Raw genomic sequence first — 17,167 nt, 5'->3', positions numbered from 1 at the left:
TCTGCAAGATGTAGGCGACATACAGTGAGCTGCGCTACAGACAGGCAATAAAAATCCATTTGGTGTAACAGTTAAGGCACTGGAAAACAACAGACCATAAGTTCTACAACCACCATCAGCACAAAGGCAGCTGGGCGATTTGGAGCCAGTCATTTTCTTTCAGCCCTAGGAAGTATGCAAAGTCAAAATACTTTGCAATATTGTCACAAAAACTACTAGTCCAAGCCATTGGCAGGAATCAGTGTTGACTTGAAGTCATACACAAACAGATTGTGTTGGACTGCTGCACTAAGTTTAGAAAGGCCACACTTTCATTCTCTACTTAGCTAGGAAGCTCACAAGATCAACCTGGAACAATTATTCTCAGTGGATCCACATCATAAAAGGCAGAGTTTCACTCTTTTCTGAGAGCTGGTCAGGCTGAATATGTAGTTGTAGTTGATCCCATCTGGGAAAAGCTGCCATAGATTTTTTTTCACAGCCTGTTTCCATTACAGTAAATTGACCTAAAAAATGCCCTCAAGCTTATTTTTGCCGTAGACAGACAAAAAACATGCTTTCTTCCAAGGAAAAGGTTCAGAGCATCTGGAGTTTTAAGAATTATGACGGAGTTGTGTTGGTGACAAAGAAGAGAAAGAGACAATGCTTGGGTGATCCCAACAGTCAAGTGTTGGTGGGCCAGTAGAAGTTTACTATCTCTTTACAACCGCAGCCAATTTGCTGTTGACACCACAGAGACCAAAATAAACCCGTGGCTGTTTTTCTAGAAAAGGATCAGCCTGTCTAAACTCCAGCCAGACATTTTCAATCTCCTTTTCTCCCACGTACAGAAGTTAACACAAACAATATCACTATCTCACCTCATCTCGCCCACAAGTCTGATGTCTACAAGAGGGATAAAATCCTAATTTCTCTCCTACACATGTTTGTGCAATTCTTTGTCCTCAGACATAATTTGTGTTAAATTCCCATGCCTTAAAAAAAATGCATGCAGATCAGTACTTTCTCACCCATGAGTCCATTTTACAAGTATTTTGTGTGTATATCTGTGAAAATGGATGCACATACCATGGTACAGTACATGGCAAAAGTTTAGGTGAATTATAGCCTGTTGTATTTTATCTCTATTGCTTCTTTGTGCTTGAGCGCTTATATAACACCCTGTTTATTATCTAAAGTATGTGGATAGGTCTGCATGTTTGTATTTCCTCTTTCAATTCACAAAATGCACAGCCTTTGCTATTGGATGCTACCTTAGACATAAGATCCACTCAGAATTTCAGGGGTATGCTGGAATGCATTCAAAGCAGCCCATCTGTTGTGCTGTAAAGGGAATTTAACTCCCTCTTCCATCACAACAAATGGAGACCTAAGCAATTAGCTTTACATGAGCAGTCCTGCAGCCTGTGCTAGAAGTTGGCTTAACTCTTTACCTGGTGCAAAGAAGATGATTGGAAGCAGAAGGGAGTTCTATTTCTTCACCCAGGACCGTATCTTCCTACCCCTGGCTTACTAATTTCACCGTAACTTCAAAGGACTATTCATGACTATAGCTTGGAAAAGGAGGTCAGTCAAATGGGCAAGAACGTGCTGTGTTGCACCTTCTAAGGAGACTAGATAATGTTGCAAGATGCTTCTTCCACTGAAGCCCTTGTGATTCATCAATATTCATTGATCTCAAACAATGTCAGTGAAGAAACCATTGCACTGGAGAGCCAGCAGCCTTAAGGGGTCACTTTAAGGCCCTTCACTAGGATATCTTTTGTTTTCAATGAGCACATCCACAAGGCAAGGGTACTTCCATGGGATATGGTCTGATTGTTTGCTAATTTACGTAAGGCTTTCCCCTTAAAGCTATTTTACATATGCATATCCCCCCCCCGAAATACACATTTTTCATATATATATTTTTTATGTGGGAGATTGTACTGCAAGATTCTGAGAAGTGTTAATATCATAGGATAATTGGATCCCAGTTCCATATTGATTTAGGAAGGGTAAATATATTACATTTATCTCCAAATGCAAATTGATCAAGATTTTCTTCCATCTCTATTTTTAGGTTGAAGTACAGCTTTCTTAAATGGAAAAAGGCATTTTGTGTATTCTTGCATCTTGGGTGCTTATTCATATATCATTGCTCCTGAGACATGAACTCCTGAGATATATCTTATATGAATGTTATTGGTCACCCTGTTGTGCAAGTTCAATGCTTCATTCCTTACGCATTTTCCTGTATGATTTGCAAGGTACATTAACCAGAAGTAGCAGTGATATTGCATTTCTTAATGCTTTCCAAACTCCCTTAGGAAGCATGAAAACATATACCACAAGTAGAGATAAGGAAACTTGCTCATGTTCTCATAAGGCAACCTGCCTGGATTTTTGCTTCTTTTGAACTCTGCAATCTGCATTTCTGATCTGTGTTTTTTTTCCTGCACCTTAAGCTTTAAGCAAACCTAGATATTTGTTTATAAACTATGAAGTCCAGATTAGTTGATTTTTTTTTTAAAAAAGCAGAAAATTAGAAATGCCTTACTAGCTAATAACAACTCTTTAAAGAAGCAAAGACATCCTGACTGTCCTCTTTTTATTTTATCCTGCATGCTCTATTCCTTTTTTTTCTCCCAGTTAAAATGTACCTTTGGAAAAATTCAGTGTTCATATACACATAATTCACTCATTTTCTCCTGGAAAATAACCACTGCTGACTGCCTCCAGCAGCACCAGCAGAGAATTTTGCAGAACGAAAATGCCTTGAGTTAGAATCAGAAAGGATTGATAAGTGGGGTACTAATCTCTTCTGGCTTCCTTTCATGCTTCCCTACTGGTAGAAAAAGTCTCATCAAACTGACTTTTCATCTCTTAACATGACACTTCAAGACACAGTTTGATCTTCAGTGCTTTACAGCTTGAAACATTTGGCTTACAACAGCAAGGCTATTATTTCCTTAACACAGGAATATCCTATAGTGTATCTGCAGATAGTTCAAGCCAAATAGTTGGTCCTGGTGAGCATGAAATAAAAAAATGTATTATACGTGAACTCCTGCCGACTAATTGTGATATTTGAAAACTCCTGGTGGTGCTGGAGTTTAAGAGCAACCATAAGAGCAACCAATATCCAAAATGGTGGTGGGAATACCTGAGAAAATATGCACCTATTATTTAGCATCTCTGCTAAATAAATTGTCAGGCAGTGTGGCCATGAGCATTTAAAAAAGAATGTTACCATTGCCGGGAGTAACTGTGATTGTTAGTTGTGTGTTGTCTTTCTAGTCCAACTTGAAGATGTATTCAATTCAACTCTGGGAGTTGAAGTCCACATATCTTCAAATTGCTGCGGTAGAGAAATACTGGTCTGGTCTTTCCTCTATTTATGAAACACGAATAGTTTAAGAGACTGAGGATGCAATCTAGATGTAATATACTTTGATCTCGGAAAAGCATTTGCCAAGGGTGTTCATGATATTTTTTGTGGACAGAAAGGATAAATGTGGGCCAGATGATACTGTTAGATTTGTAACTGGTTGAACAATCACATCCAAAGGGAGCTTGTGAGTAGTTCTGTATTATCCCGGTGGGGATAATAAATGAAATTCCCCAGGACTCTATCCTTGGTCTCCTGCTATTGAGTATCTAGATAAATAGCCTAGAAATGCAATGGAAGGCATACTTATCAAATCTGTAGATACAGAGCTAATTGAGAAATAACCCAGAGCACAAAATCACAGCTACTTTGATAAGATTGAGCATTGGACCTAACCCATAGGATGATGTTGAACTGTGGCAAATAGGTAAGAGATTAGGGAGACCTGATTTAGCAGCAATGTACGGAGGATCTAGGAGTGCTCTAGAAGTGATTTGTCTACATTAGGAAAAAATATGCATAAAATGCAGAGCAGGGGAAATTTTACATAAAATCCATACATTCTTGCAAGTCAAAATACAATTTATAGAAGAATGGGGGATATTTTAGCAAGTGAAATAAGATTGTTGTATTTATGGAATACCAATCCTAACAAGATTTTTGTATGTCTTTTCAGAGAGCAGAAGTGATGCTTCGATAAATATATGAAGTTGTTTGTATTTTTCTAACTGACGAAAGTAGCTAGTTCCATTATAATCCTAAGGGCCTGGATTGATTTAAATGCCAGGAAGTGAAAAAGTGTAGTGGATGATTTATCTACTATGAAAATCATTGGCAAGCTGTAACTCTTCTATAAAGAGTTCAGTTTAATATGCTTCAGTGCATGTTTCAGAGACTGATGGGGAAAGAAAATACCCGAGTACCAAAGTCTATGAGTGAAAAGTCTTAGTTGTAGGTGCAGGATCCTTGTTTGATGCCAAACGGATAGTTTTCCCAGATTTTTCAAGCCTGCTCATGCTATTATAGTCCTTTCAGTTACACACTGGATTAGAATTTCTTTCAATGATGAGCCTCAGTTTTTCTTTTTCCATTTCCTTTTGGGCCAGTTGCAAACTCTGTTGTTTATGTTTAGTACTTTACTGTACCACTTTCCCATACAACTTCTTAAAATTGCTGTTAGCTCAGCAGCAATGCTGTTAGACAATATATTTTCTGCTTCCAATTTCAAGGATGTAGCCACAATGCAGTTCTGTGCCAACAAGCTGGACAAGAAAGACTTCTTTGGGAAATCAGACCCTTTCATGGTATTCTTCAGAAGTAATGAAGATGGAACGTGAGTACAAGTGGGATTTTTTTTCTGGGAACAGATTTGCTCCAATTGTAATGGGCTCTTCACTAGCACACAGCAAAATTTTCCATTGATACTTTGCTGGTCATTCTGGAATTGTGTTTGTGATTTCCCAATCTAGCCTATAAGTCTGCGTTTTCTGATGAACACTCTTTCAAATACCAGTCAGATCCAACAGGTTTTGTTTAAGTCAATCAGTGTAGCTGGTTGCTGCTTCCTGCTCAGGCTTTCCTTAGTAAACAAACTTTTAAAAGCTTCATATAAAGAACTTGTCCAGGCTAATGCCTATCATTGGCCAAGATTATTGTAGCCATATATAATCTGTCTTGACGCCAAAGCAAGGGGTCCCTTCTTCACCTCATATTCCAAAAATACAGTCATTTTGGTTAATTGAAAAGTTCATCAGAGAACATCAAAAAGAAAAGCTTGAGTAGACAAGCATGGACTAATAAACTCAGGGTGGATAAGTGGGTTTTTTTAGTATTCTTTCAGTTTTGTAATCTTAACAATTAGGGTATCTATAGGATGTGGTTAAAAAAAATCAAGATGATGGCTGTAATTGTGTGATTTAAGCTTTACATGTTCTTATGTGTGATCATACTATAATGGCCACTATGTCAATTGGATAAACTTTATTGTGAGTTGGAAATATTTTTGGGGGGACCAGTTTAAGTAAGAAACTGCTTTTATTAATGTTTTAGCTAATACAGAAGAAAGTAAAAAGACTCAGGTATGCTAAATTTTCAACTTTCAGGATCGTTTAAAAAAGATAATTTATGAATATTCCTAAGCCAGCAAGATGTGAAATAAGATGTTGTGTTTAATAGAAAAGGGTCTGGGCGAAAGTTAACTAACAAGACAATTCTCTAGCTAACCATTCTGAATAATTACATAAGTAAACAAAAGTCAGATCTCCTTGAAATTGAGAACACTTTCCTCAATTTTCAATGTGCAAGTCTGGTGCTGAAATAAAATATTGGTTTGCATCTTAATTCCCAGACTCAGACCAAGGGGTGAAATGCTACCAGTTTGCTCCGGTTCGGACAAATTGGTAGTAATAAAAACTACCAGTTTGCGCAAACCGGTAGTTAAAAAAAAGCTACACGTTCGGGCGAACCAGTAGTAAGCTACTAATTCGGGAGAACAGGTAGTTTAAAAAAGCTACCGGTTCCTCCGAACCGCTATTTCTGACAATCAGCTGTGGCGTGGGGTTTAGCTTTGCTAGAAAGCAGGATTTTCTGCTTTCTAGCAAAGCTAAATCACGCACCACAGCTGATCCCCCTCCCACTGTTCTCTTTACCTTCCCAAGCCTCCTTTTGGTGTGTACAAAAGGAGGCTTGGGAAGGTAAGTAGAACAGTGGGGGGGGATCAGCTGTGTAGCGGAGTTTAGCTTTGCTAGAAAGCAGGAAACGTACTGCACATGTGTGTGTGTTTGCATGCGCAGCGCGTGTTTGGTGCGCACTGTGTATGCGCGCACAGTGTACATTTGGCACGCAGCACACATGCACAGCCAGAAAACCGTTAACTAACCAATTCAGATTTCACTACTGCTCAGACCCTAACATTTTTTTATGTGAGCAGGGTGGAGATCCATATTTCCAAAATCAAGATATGATAGGCTGGGTAGTCTGGAGCTAACACAGGCTACCACTGTGCTAGGCAAACTCTTTCACATTGAGATGTCCCAACCAAATTACAGCAAGGATGATCAGAATGCTAGATTTGGGTAATTCATGTCTATGAGTCATGTAGCCTTAAACATTAGTGGATGTTTGCAAAAGGGTCACTTTAAATCTGTAGCAAGAGTGATCTGTCCTTCTTCCAACAGTAGGTTGTATGGGAGCAAGGACGGTCCTCATGGAAAGTTGAGCTAATAGAAAAAGAGAAGAAAAGAGTGATCTGCCCAATTTTGGCTCCAGTCATTATTGGAACATGGCTCCCAGCAGATTATTTCTTAAAAACATAGGCCCTGCCTGGAAAAAAATTCCCCCTCCCTTTTTTGAGAGAATATGAGCTTCTCCTTTCTAGAGATATTGCCATATCTTGCTGTTTATTGCTTTAAGATGGTTTCTAATATAGTTTGTTCTGCTTCCAGCAAGTTTTCTCTCTGTGGGAATGGATATTGCACTACTTGTGCTAATAAAAGTATAATTTTAATAGAAAATATTTATATCCTCTGTGAAAAATGTTAGCTAATATTGCATGAATTTGGTGCTTATTTCTGCTACAAGTGCTTAGAGAATGCCAGTGTTTACAGCTATTAAAGTAATCCATTTTTATCTTGATCCAACCCAGTGCCAATTTTCATCGTCCATGGTGATTTGGAGAAGCATATTTCAAAAACAAAATCAATGAGATTTTTCTTTCTTCTCTATTGTTGTCTAACCCAAGGCATTCTTCAGTTTCTGAGAATTAATTTATAGCTAAACAGACGTTCTGTGTCTTGCCAGATTTACCATTTGTCATAAAACTGAAGTGGTGAAGAACACTCTGAATCCAGTGTGGCAGTCATTCGCTATCCCTGTGCGAGCCTTGTGCAATGGAGACTATGACAGGTACAAGTTTCACAGAATTAGTGTTAACATCTGGCATGATTTATTCATTAAAAGTGGTTAGAACCGATGTTCACCAAATTACCATCATAGTTCTTAGTTCCTAGAATAGCTGGAGGTTTAAGAGTTGGAATCCCAGCATACCTAGTGGGACCAGTTTGGAAAAGATCAAGTTAAAAGAAATGAATTATGAACCCCCCCCCAGTTTAGCCTATATCTCTAGATTTTCCAGATGTTCCTCAGCCATCTGGAACAAACTAGAGCCAGCCATGCTTAAATTTCTACTTCAGCCAAAGTCAGCTAGGTATTGCCATCTGTTTTTAGATGAAAATTCAAGTCTGTCATACATGCCGAAAATGTATTACAGTCACTTATAAGCACTCATTAGCAAACTTGGACCTTGACTTAAAATCCACAAAGAAAGGGAAATGTGATTTCAGCCGAGGATGAGTTTATTAAACCTGGATGTAGAAAGAATTAATGAGAGGTAGAGTCTCCTACAAAGATAGCTTGGATAAGTAAGAATAGTCCCGACTCAGGCTCACTTTATTATAAGTATAGAAGGGCAAAAAGTACATGTTTAATATTTCTCATAAATATCGCAATTTTTAGAATATTAAACTCAGCAACTTCCATGGCTCCATGAATTTGCACCGAACCTGGCAGAAGCTGTCACATCCAGGAATTTAGTGATACAAAAGACTTTTCCTCCCTTAAGATTTTTAAGGGGGCTTAAAAAAACACTGACAGTCCTCAGAGCTGTTCTAAATTAGGGAGCTGTTATCCTGTCAGCATTAGTGAAAAGACAAAAAGGGGGGAGCAGCTGGGAGGGCTCCCTTGGGAAAGCTGTTTGCCCGCTTCACAGATGGAACTGAAATGTACTTAGGGAGTGATGAATGGATGGGAATGAACCCAAAAAAGTAGAAGAGGTTTGTTGGGAGAAGCACTGGCAACAGATTACAACTACATTGATAAAAACTACCACTGCTGTCAGTCCACAGCAAAAGTCTGTTTCAATTCAGGAATGAGAGTCTTGCTGATGAGGGACGTCTTCAAGAGCACTTCAAGGGCAATATACTCTTCACTTAGCTTGATGATTTCCTATATAACAATTGATTCTCTGCATCTGTGTTTGTTTGAGAGCTGTGCATTAATTGTAGCTTTTATCAGCATATTTTCTGTTGATTAGGAGCTCAGCCCTGCTACACTGTTTTCACATCAATGCTTTCTGTTAATAGAATACAACTTAGTTCTGAGAAAGCTCTGTATGAATCAAAAGCAAGAAATGCCTCTGACTTCCAGGGGGAAAGAAAAACATTTTAAAAGCTACACTGGCTTTAATTTAAATTCATTTTGTTAAAAAAAAGCACCTGTGTTTAGTCCCTATAAATTTGGGGTGCCTGTGGGGGGTTTTAAGGGTCAGAAAGAGTATAAAGTTGCAGTCATTAATTTAGTTATAAAGTGATCAAGAATCTGCCTTATTTACAAAGTGGAACTTAAAAGAATGGGGACTAAATCTGCTTTTTCTCCATCCTTCATTGCTTGATGATTGTTTTTCCCTGATCATTCATCTTCCTGTACAGGACCATCTACAGTGTGTGTGTGTGTGGGTGTGTGCACACATGTGCGGTAAACATTCAAGATGGCAACCACAACTGCAAGATTGATGTTTCATCTCTCTTTCATGCAGAATACATTAAAAAGGAGTAAAACTTTGAACTTGATTGTGGACACCATCTTGGCTTTTTTACCCTGCCTGTAGAGACACTTTTCCTATTAGCAGAGCTGATATGAGGGGCAAATTAAACCAGTGGAGCATAGGAAGCCAGGAGAAGAATGAGTTCTGCTCCCACCCTTTGTGAATTCCATTTATTGATAACGGGATAGCCCACTTTATTTATTTTTATATTTCTTAACTGCCCATCTCCCTCCCTTACACAGTTTTGTTAAACTATTGGAAATGATTATGAATATTTTTATGAAGTTTCAAACATCTCTAGTACATAAACTACATTATCTGGTTGTGATTCTAGCAACAGTAGCAATAGCTCTTAAACTTATATATCGCGTTACAGTGCTTTACAGTACTTTACAGCCTTCTCAAAGCGGTTTAGAGAGTCAGCATATTGCCTCCAACAATCTGGATCCTCATTTTACCCACCTCGGAAGGATGGAAGGCTGAGTCAACCTTTAGCCTGGTGAGATTTGAACTGCCAAATTGCAGGCAACCGGCAGTCAGCAGAAGTAGCCTGCAGTACTGCACTCTAACCACTGCATCACCATGGCTCAAGTCATTAAATTAGAACATTAGTAATATTATCTACTGCTATTTCAGATAGGTGCATTGTAACCAAAAGTGGCTTGCTAAATCTACCTGGTGTATTAATGATAAAGGTGAAAGTCAGACTGGGAATATCTGACCTGAATTTCTTTAGCCAGCATTTCACCCTTAAGTTGGGTTCTCAAAAGATCACAGATTAATTAGGCGTGTGTTGGGTCAGTCCACCCTATATGGTTAGCCTCTAATTCAGTGATTTATAAGAATCAGAACATTGAGTGAATTGAATAAACAATGTCTCAGGTAATATTGGGTAAATGTTCTTTGTGAATACAGCCATAAATTGCTGAACAAATATGCAATCCCAAAATACTTACTGAAAGAAAATAAATCAGAATATTTGCCAGGGGAGGTTTCTGGGTTCATGCAAAGGCTTCCATCCAAAACTGTAGCTCAGAACATTCCTCCAGTAGTGCCAGCTTTTTCCAAGATACTATGGAGGCTGTTTAACTATGCAAAATATTTAACCACAATTGTTTCACAAAAGCTATCTGAATTAGATCTTTGTGGTAGTATTTCCCAGGAGGTAAACAGCCTTCAGAAATATGAGCCCACACAGAAAACAAAACATTACACTAATGAAGTAATTAGCAACCATATTTATGTTTCGTAAATTTTTTAAGTGCTAGACACAGAAATGTGGAGGAGGGATGGCACAGGAAAAGACCTTTAACCTTCCTATTGGCTGCAAAAGCCTATGCAGCAGGTTGGTTTCGGACCCCAATTCTTCTTACAGTTCTTCATTGCTATATATGCATATGATTCCAAAGCAAACTCTTGAAAGTTGCAGCTCTCTATATTTTTACTGGAAATAAGCCTCACTGAAAAAATAGGATGTGTGCATTCATTTGAAGCCTTTATAATACACACGAAGAAAGTTTCATCTATGATCTTGACTTTCTTCAAACTCAAATTCTGAAGTAATTATTAATCATCCAGCAAGGTGATTAAGCAAGCATTTCCCAATGTTAATCAACATTTTTTATTTTTTGGGGAAAGTGATAATTGCTTAATTAAAGCCAGTTGGATCTCAGATTTCGAAGTATTCACTGATCTTTTGATATAGCTCTTTTTATGTTGTTAGATTAAGAAACAAATAAGAATGTATGTTAATCCATTTTTTTAACCTTAAATTAGCTTTTCAAATGTTTGATATCAGAGAATGATTTGGAAAGTGTTCATTTTATTTCACCTGATACCTTCTTTTTAGCTTCTAATCATCTGAATACATACAGCCTTACCAAAAGACTACATTGTTAAAGTTATTTTTGTAAAATCCATGTGAGATTCCTATATTTAGTATTCTTTTTTACTGAAGGTAATAAGATATGTAGCTGCAATCTGAATATGTCTGAATAAAACTGAAACAGTGAAGTTGACTATTCTCAGAGTTTAGTGGAATTTACTACTAGAGAAGTATATGCATGAATACTGTATATACACTGGGATTAAGACCTGTCCATCTTAATGGAATTTATTCCGAGTAAACATGCATAATGTGCTGATGATAATCTCTGTTAGATTGGATCTATTTTTTACAAATTTGAAAATTATTCATTTTATAATGATTTCTGGGAATCAGCGGTTGGTTGTATAGTAGTAGTTGGTCATATAGTGGTAAGTTCTCAAACTCATGTGTTTGAGAACATTAAAAGAAAATCCAAATAAAACTAGATAATTTATATTTAGCTGTCTTTAAGTTAATGAGAGGGTGCTGATATAATGGGTTTTTCTGGGAGCCAATTGGAAGGGAAATAATATTGTTTATATAAAAAGTTGCTTTTTCTTCCATAATACTGTCCGGTTTGTACAAGATTGGGGAAAGTTTGCTGTGGAATATAGAAACTGGGAAGTAATACTAATTGGCTCAGTTAGGACATAATATTAAACCATAATTTAGAGCTATGTGTATGATTGGGAAGCAGTATATGTGAGCTTCAGGCTGTCATGCAGCTCACTAGCATAAAATAAACTTCACTTAGTTAAAACAAACTTATAACCCATGGCTTGAAGGCTATTTTCAAAACTGACAGATTTTAATCTATGACTTCTACTGCACACAAAATAATAGATAATTTTTAATGGAAAGTGTCATTACTCACTGGCAGGGTTGTACTGATTGAATAAAGGAGCACATTAAAACAAGTTCATGATAACTTTCTCCTCCTCTTGACCATAATGCTAAATAAAGGTGCGCCTCCTAATTTTCTTGGATAAATCTGTGTTGAATAAATATAAATAAAAAAGTGGAAATTTCTTAGTCCAAATATCATTGTTATATTTTTAATGGAGGTCATAGAAGTTTTCCAAGACTTTTATTTGTATTTCCTTATTTTATTTGCTAATTAAGGGTACATCCTCCAAGTATAGAAATAAAGGATCCTGATACTGTGCTCTGATAAGATGCAGATCAAAGCCATCACAAAGCCTCTGCAATCTTTCCGCACGTATAGAAATCCTGCCACTAATTTTCTAGCTACAAATTTATGAAAGATGAAACCAGCAGCACTAATATTATTCCTCCGTGAGATAAAAGGTAATTCCCAAATGATAGGCTAGAATAATGGTACTATAAATGTAGCAGCCTATTTTATTAAGCTTATTTTTGATGCTGCCTGATCCCTATCCTGTTTTGCTTAGAGTAGAAATGAGAGACTCTTTGATGGCTACAAAAGTCTTGATCAGCCTTAATTATTGTCACTAGCTCAGCTGTTCCATCCTTCTTTATTCCCATGTCTTGGAGAAATTCAGAATCTGTTGTGGCTTACTAATTCATGTCAGTGGCTACATCCATGAGGTGAGAACAGAGATTGAAAAGCTGCTTACCTGCATATATTGTATATACATACATATTGTATGTGTGTATAGAGAGACGCAAATATATACACATGTGAACATGCCTCTAAGGTCTGAATGTAAGAATGCTATTTGGTAATGTTGCCTGAGCTAAAGTGATCTGTTTTGGGACAATGACTTGATTAAAAAAAAAAAGTTGCTTCATCTTAGTCTTCCAGTTGCAATTCCAAAGTAAAGTTTGGAAAAATTTAGAAACTGGTAGACATTCCTTGATCTTACCTCATTGCAGGGAGTTTAAGAACAACAGCTTCTGTTTTTGTATTTCCCAGTATACTTTTTCTATACTTTGTCATATTAACTTAGACTATCAGTTTCCTATATGGTTTGCATTTATAATGCACAATTGCTCTGGTATGTCCAACATTTATATCTAGATCCTCTAATTTTCTTTATTTTATAACAAAGATCTCCTTAGGTAGATTGGAGTAAGAGAACAATGGCCCAACATAAGACTTGAATGTAAGTCTTTGTAAGTTGATACATTAAGTCTGACAATTAACTGGATGTACGTAGACAAAATATGTGGTTGCATGGAATAATTTAGGAGAAAAAAATCCACAGGTTTATTGTTTTATTATAATCTTTATAACAATGCTGCAAAATAACTCTTCACTATTCCTGCAAAGCATATATAACAGTAAAATAATATGATTCTTTTCAAACAAGAAATATCCCATTTGAACGTAAAGCTCAACATTTTCTTTGTTCTCTTGACCATGAAACAAATTCTCAGTTTTCTTCATATTGCTCTTATCAACTGTTACGATAACAAATATCAAGATAGCTTTTGGGTAGCCTATTGTGATACCAATATCATATTATCCTTAAATGTTGTAATATTATTGCCAAAGTTTACTTTTAACACCCAAAACCTTTTCATCTTAAATTTACATTTTCCTGCCTCTTGGTGTTTGATACATTACCCCTGGGTTATAAAAAGTACAAGTAAAATCATTTTTAACTATTTGCTAAAGTAAAGTGTGTGTAGGTGCCTCTCTCTGTATATAAGTATGGGTCTATTTATAATTATACTTTGTAATCTGTTCAGTCATTGAATTTGGACCGTATGAGACTCCTAATCTCGACCACTGTCTGCTGCACAATGCCAGATATCTTAAACCAAAAATCACTATTGTGGAAGTAAAAGCTTTTTCACTTGATCAAACTCGTATGGAAAGCGGCCTGAGGAATCCCATTTTCCAACACAGCTGAGCCTCCTTTCCACAGTGGTTGATGGAACTACGAGCCTCTCTCTCCAGAATCTGTTGTTTTCTTCCATCTTGTTTCATCACCTCCTGAACAACTCCAGAGAAATTATTAAAATTACTTTTTTCCCCATTATGATTGCAATTTGATCTTTATTTAGTTTGTTTTGACTGCTGCGTGGGCCTTTCCCCCATTTTAGATGGTATATTTTTAGCTTTTGTTGCTATGGAAACGTATGACATTGGGACCAAGCTAGTCACAGATCAAGACAACAGACGTAATAGTCTCATTCTGTTTCCTGATTGAAAGTATGTTTTAAAATATTAACCTTTTCCTAGTCCAGTGGATGAATTATAAAGCTGCTACAAATCCTTGCTATCTGAAGAGTTGATGTTTATAAAAGTAGGAGGAATTATGATACCTTTATTTGGCATATTCTCCTGTGAGCCAGGCTCTCAAATCTGTTTCTTATCATCTGAGCCCCGGTCCCTGTGTAACCAGAGCAACACAATCACACTGCCAGGCTTGGGGCTAAAGGCTCCCCTATCCTAGCATTCTGTGTTACAACCAAGGGTATCCTAAAAGCTCACAAGCAAAATATGGGGATGATGCCCTCTTCCACTACTGTTCCTTAGCTAATACTGTACTAAAAGAGTACTCCCTGTTGTTCAAGGAAACAATCTGTGGATGCATTAGCATGTGTAGCTATTCATTGCCCAATCCTCCATGAATGTTTTTTTCTCCTTTGAAAACCAGTTAATTCAATGCCAGTAGGCATATGTCATAACAGAAAACTATTCATTGGGTAAATTGTTACTTCCTTTTATTGAGGAAAGTCTTCAATTCTTCCAGTGGTAATATTAATTGGATTATCTGGGGATCTAATATTGTTAGAGAAACTATCACATTTTTTTGCATAGTATAAAATGGTATATATAGCCATCATATTTTCCATGCCTGATATTGTTATAAAAATTATAGTCTGGTTCAACCCAAACATCTTTATGACTGGTTTTTCCAGATCATTCCCATCTGTGTAAAATCAAAATTATATATGCTGTTTCCCATGTTTGTGGTTTTCTTCATTGGACTTGTTAGGAGGTCCAACAATTGCTCCTTGGGTTCTTCATAATATTGGTTACTTTTCTTATATTTTTTCCAGATTTACAACCTTCTTTTTGAGGGGCAGTGAACAGAACTGGATGCTTATTTTGAGTGCTGTCTCAGCCCAAGGCTTCTTGAGAGCACTTGCTTATTATATTGGCAGTTTTATTTTCTGTTTTCTTCCTAACGATTCCAAGGATTAATGTGGGTTGACATTTTCATGGAACTGTTGATTCCAAATTCCCTTTCTTGATCTTTTCTGATCAGTTACTGCCAACTCAGCTCCCACTTTTGAATGGAATCTGAGGGCAGGAAGTGTTGCAACAGGATGCCATTGCTTTGCACTTGTTTACGTTGAACAGGATTTTCAATTTAAACCCCATTCACCGCAGGGGGAGCATTTTTTGAAAGCTCTCTCTAACCCTTTTTTGATGTTACCAATCTGAGTAAATTGATATCATCAAAAATCATGGCAAATTATCAACATTTGAAATAAAACAAAACTGCAGTCCTAAGGCAGTTTCTTGATAGGCCTTCTTTCCATACTTTATCTAATCTGAAAGCCTTTTATTTTCATTTACTTTCCATTCTTTAACCATTACCACCTCTAAAAGATCCTGAAGATAAAACTGAAATACTTTGGCCACCTAATGAGAAGGAAGGGCTCACTGCAGAAGAGCCTAATGCTGGGAATGATTGAGGGCAAAAGAAGAAGGGGACGACAGAGAACAAGGTGGCTGGATGGAGTCAGTGAAGCAGTGGGCGTGAGTTTGGATGGACTCCGGAGGGTGGTGGAGGATAGGAGGGCCTGGAGGAGCATTGTCCATGGGTTCGCGATGGGTCGGACACGACTTCACAACTAACAACAACCCCTAAAAGACATTTATTGATTGGGGGGGGGAACCCAGCCTGCAATGAGAAAAAAATGGGTGAAAACAACAAAAAAGATATAATTCAAATATTAATGTAGGTAGTCCTTGACTTATAGTCACAATAAGGACCAGAAAATTCATTGTGGTGCAGTCATTAAGTGAAGCATCATGTGATTCCACCCAATTTTATGACCTTTTTGGTCTGGTCATTAAGTAAATCACCTGCTTGTTAAGCAACACCTCATACAACTACAACTATCAGTCTCCTGCCAGCTTCCCCTTTGATTGTACTTCTTGGAAGCCAACTGGGAGGGTCACAAATGACAGTCACATGACTGTAGGATAATGCAAGCTATTGTTCTTAAGAACAAGTTAGATGCCAAGTATTTGGATAATGTTCATATGACTACAAGGATGCTGCAACAGTTGTATGTGCAAAGACTGGTTATAAGCCACTTTTCCCATCATCATCACGGGACTTCAAAGACCACCTGTAGATCTAAAACTGGGAGAAAGAAATTGAAGAGTTTCCAGAGGCAGATCCAGAGAACCAGTGAATACTTTGTAGTGGTTAAGGTACTGAACCAGGAGCTGGGAGATTTAAATTCTAGTTCCCCCTCAGTTCAATGAGCCCAACCTTCTTCATAAACTGGTGTGAGGAAAATAGGATCGAGCGCAATGCAAATCCTCTTGAGATCCTGTACAAAAAGCTTGGATATAAGTGAAACCTGGATGGCTTTTTGTCCCATCCATGTGACAATTGCCTTACTCATGTGCACATAAGACATGTTCCATCCTCATAATAGTTTATTAAATATATATATGCTGCCCAATTATAAGGGACTTGTCATATTATTTTCCCTCAAAAATCTGTATCCTTGGATTGGGTTTATTTTAGGTTTTGGGGCAGTCGGAGTTTTGTATTTGCCAAAGACACTTTGTTTTCCAGTATTTTACTTGTAGTAAAGGGACTACTAAGGGAATGGTGCATATTGTTTATGCTAGCAGTAAAAATCAAATGGCAGGTTTTCAATCAAGAAATTGAGGGGGAAATGAGTATAAATGAGTTTGGTTTGTCTAAGATTTGGTTGTGAAATTTGCCAGCAAAATATATCAAGAAAATGAAGAATAAATAAAGGTAGATCTGAATTCCCGACTTTCTGAAGGTTTTATTTTTTTCTGTCCAGTATCAAATATACTGAACATAGTTCAAATCTGGGCATTCTACACTATTCACAGCAAATTGTTCTCTTCAAAATCTCCCCAGATTTCCACACTCAAAAGTACACATGCATGCATTTAATAAGCAACCCAAGAAAAGGTTGCCAACCCCATCTTGACTGCTTAGAAAACAGCCTTTAGTGGAGCTCAGCAAATTCTTCACGATCTCTCTGAGTTGCTGTTTACCAACAAAATCACCTCAGGTCTGGTTTTTTTAAAAGGATTATTCTCCGTTTTTGAAAAGGGAGTAAAACTCAAGCTATCCGTCACTCTGAGCACATTTTGTAAAATGCAGTAATT

At 37.3% G+C, this 17,167-nt stretch overlaps 1 protein-coding gene across 4 annotated transcripts in view; it reads left to right on the top strand.

Moving 5' to 3' along the window:
- Positions 1–17,167, top strand: part of LOC131195627 (copine-5) — a 173,915-nt gene that overhangs the window by 107,577 nt on the left and 49,171 nt on the right. For 3 of the 4 annotated variants that reach the window (XR_009154499.1, XM_058177701.1, XM_058177703.1), the window contains 2 exons: positions 4,600–4,703; positions 7,169–7,273. Coding sequence is in view for 3 of the 4 variants with exons in the window: in XM_058177701.1 (XP_058033684.1) it covers positions 4,600–4,703; positions 7,169–7,273 (209 nt within the window). In the remaining variant the exon portion in view is untranslated. Of the gene's footprint in view, positions 1–4,599; positions 4,704–7,168; positions 7,274–8,853; positions 10,033–17,167 lie in introns of those variants that run through there. The other variant, XM_058177704.1, reaches the window with a different exon arrangement.

The sequence above is a fragment of the Ahaetulla prasina genome, chromosome 3 (assembly GCF_028640845.1).
Source record: "Ahaetulla prasina isolate Xishuangbanna chromosome 3, ASM2864084v1, whole genome shotgun sequence".
Classification (NCBI taxonomy): Eukaryota; Metazoa; Chordata; class Lepidosauria; order Squamata; family Colubridae; genus Ahaetulla; species Ahaetulla prasina.
The sequence above is the reverse complement of the archived record's forward strand: the minus strand, read 5'-3'. Positions and strand labels throughout refer to the sequence as shown.